Here is a 1,751-nt window from a genome sequence, read left to right on the forward strand (position 1 = left end):
GTGTGTGTGTGTGTGTGTGTCTGTGTCTGTGTGTGTGTGTGTGTGTCTGTGTCCGTGTGTCTGTGTGTGTCCGTGTGTGTCTGTCTGTGTGTGTGTGTCCGTGTGTCTCTGTGTGTGTGTGTGTGTGTGTGTGCAGATCCCCCGCGGAAGCGCGTCGACTCACCCATGCTGAACAGACATGGGAAGAGGAGGCCGGAGAGGAAGTCTATGGAGGTGCTGAGCGTTACGGATGGAGGTTCACCTGTACCAGCACGACGAGCCATCGACATGACACAACACGGGCAGAGGTGCAGAAAACACACACACACACTGCTGATATTCTCCGTTTCCATCCATCCATCAACATTCATGATGACTTCCACTGTCTCTTATGCTCAAGGCTGCATTTATTTAAACAAAAATACAGTAACATCAGTAAGATTGTGAAATATTATTACAATATAAAATAACTGTTCCTATGTGAATATATATTATAAAATGTCATTTATTTCTGTGATCAAATCTCGTGTCACATGATCCTTCAGAAATCATTCTAAAATACTGATTTTCTGCTCGAGAAACATTTCTGATTATTATCAATGATGAAAAGTTGCGCTGCTTACTATTTTTATGGAAACTGTGATACAATACCATTCAAAACTTTAGGGTAAGTAAAATCAAATAAATACGTAATTAACCAAATAACTTAAAAAGTAAAGAGTAAGAAATTGTTACTGTATTTTTTTGATCAAATAATTGCAGCCTTGTTGAACATAAGAGACTTCTTACAGAAAACATTCGATAAAATCGTAATTATTCTAAACTGACTGATAGTTTAATTTCTTTTTATTCACAAACTAAGGGACGAGTTGAAATTATTTTTATAATTGTAACTTTTTTGTTTTTAAGATTTTTTTATATTTTTTATAAGTACCGGGGAGGTCGACAAACAGTAACGCAAACAAAACTCTTTCGCCGCTGTGAGGCTTGAGAAAAAACACATTCTCGTTTACCAATCACTCGCTTTTTTTCTCAACTCAACCTTTTTAAACTCCGTTCTTTATGTGACGCTTCAAATCTGGGGTTGTCTTTCTAAAAAAAGCTATCTGAAATACAAACGAATGGGAGAAATACTTATTATTTACTTACGTATTATACGTATATATTGTACGCTGTCCTTTATTCTCTAGAGCCGTTAGTTCAGGGCTCAGAGACTCACTGTTCGCTGGATTTGTCTCCCGCTGCAGTCAAAGCATGTTCAGTAAAAGCTTGGATATCCCGGATGCCAAACGCAAAGCAAAGAGCAAAGAGGAAAGGTACCAGCCGACCTCTGACCTCCAGAGCTTTAGTCCTCAAAGATGCAGAGATGCTTTTCCTGTCCAGAGCTTTCCAGAGAGACTTCTGTCTGCAATAATCGACTGAAAGAATCATTTAGTTCAAACCATCTCAACACACTTTAGGGCTGCTTAGTGTTATGATATACGAGTTTGAACTTCATGTTTAAAACAAACTTGCTGAGGGCTAATTAACATACTTCTACTAAATATAAAAAATAATAATACGTTGCTGATGGTGAAGTACTTTAGGACAAACTACGTTGCCATAAATTGCGTCTTGATACAATATCAGAGTACTGTCACAAACGGTGAATCTCACAAAATTTATATTACAAACAACTGAAAAAAGCGGTATTCATTAATATGAAACATGTTAAATTAATATGAAATGTCTCTAGGTTACGTATGTAACCATGGCTCCCCGAGGGAACGAGA

General features: G+C 37.6%; 1 protein-coding gene across 1 annotated transcript in view; it reads left to right on the plus strand.

Annotated features, from left to right (window-relative positions):
- brsk2a (BR serine/threonine kinase 2a) overlaps positions 1-1,751 on the plus strand; it is a 254,881-nt gene that overhangs the window by 215,769 nt on the left and 37,361 nt on the right. Inside the window, exon 12 of the mRNA XM_016247583.1 lies at positions 137-287. Within this exon, the coding sequence (XP_016103069.1) occupies positions 137-287 (151 nt within the window). The remainder of the gene's footprint in view (positions 1-136; positions 288-1,751) is intronic.

The sequence above is a fragment of the Sinocyclocheilus grahami genome, unplaced genomic scaffold, assembly GCF_001515645.1.
Source record: "Sinocyclocheilus grahami isolate Dianchi unplaced genomic scaffold, SAMN03320097.WGS_v1.1 scaffold843.1, whole genome shotgun sequence".
Classification (NCBI taxonomy): Eukaryota; Metazoa; Chordata; class Actinopteri; order Cypriniformes; family Cyprinidae; genus Sinocyclocheilus; species Sinocyclocheilus grahami.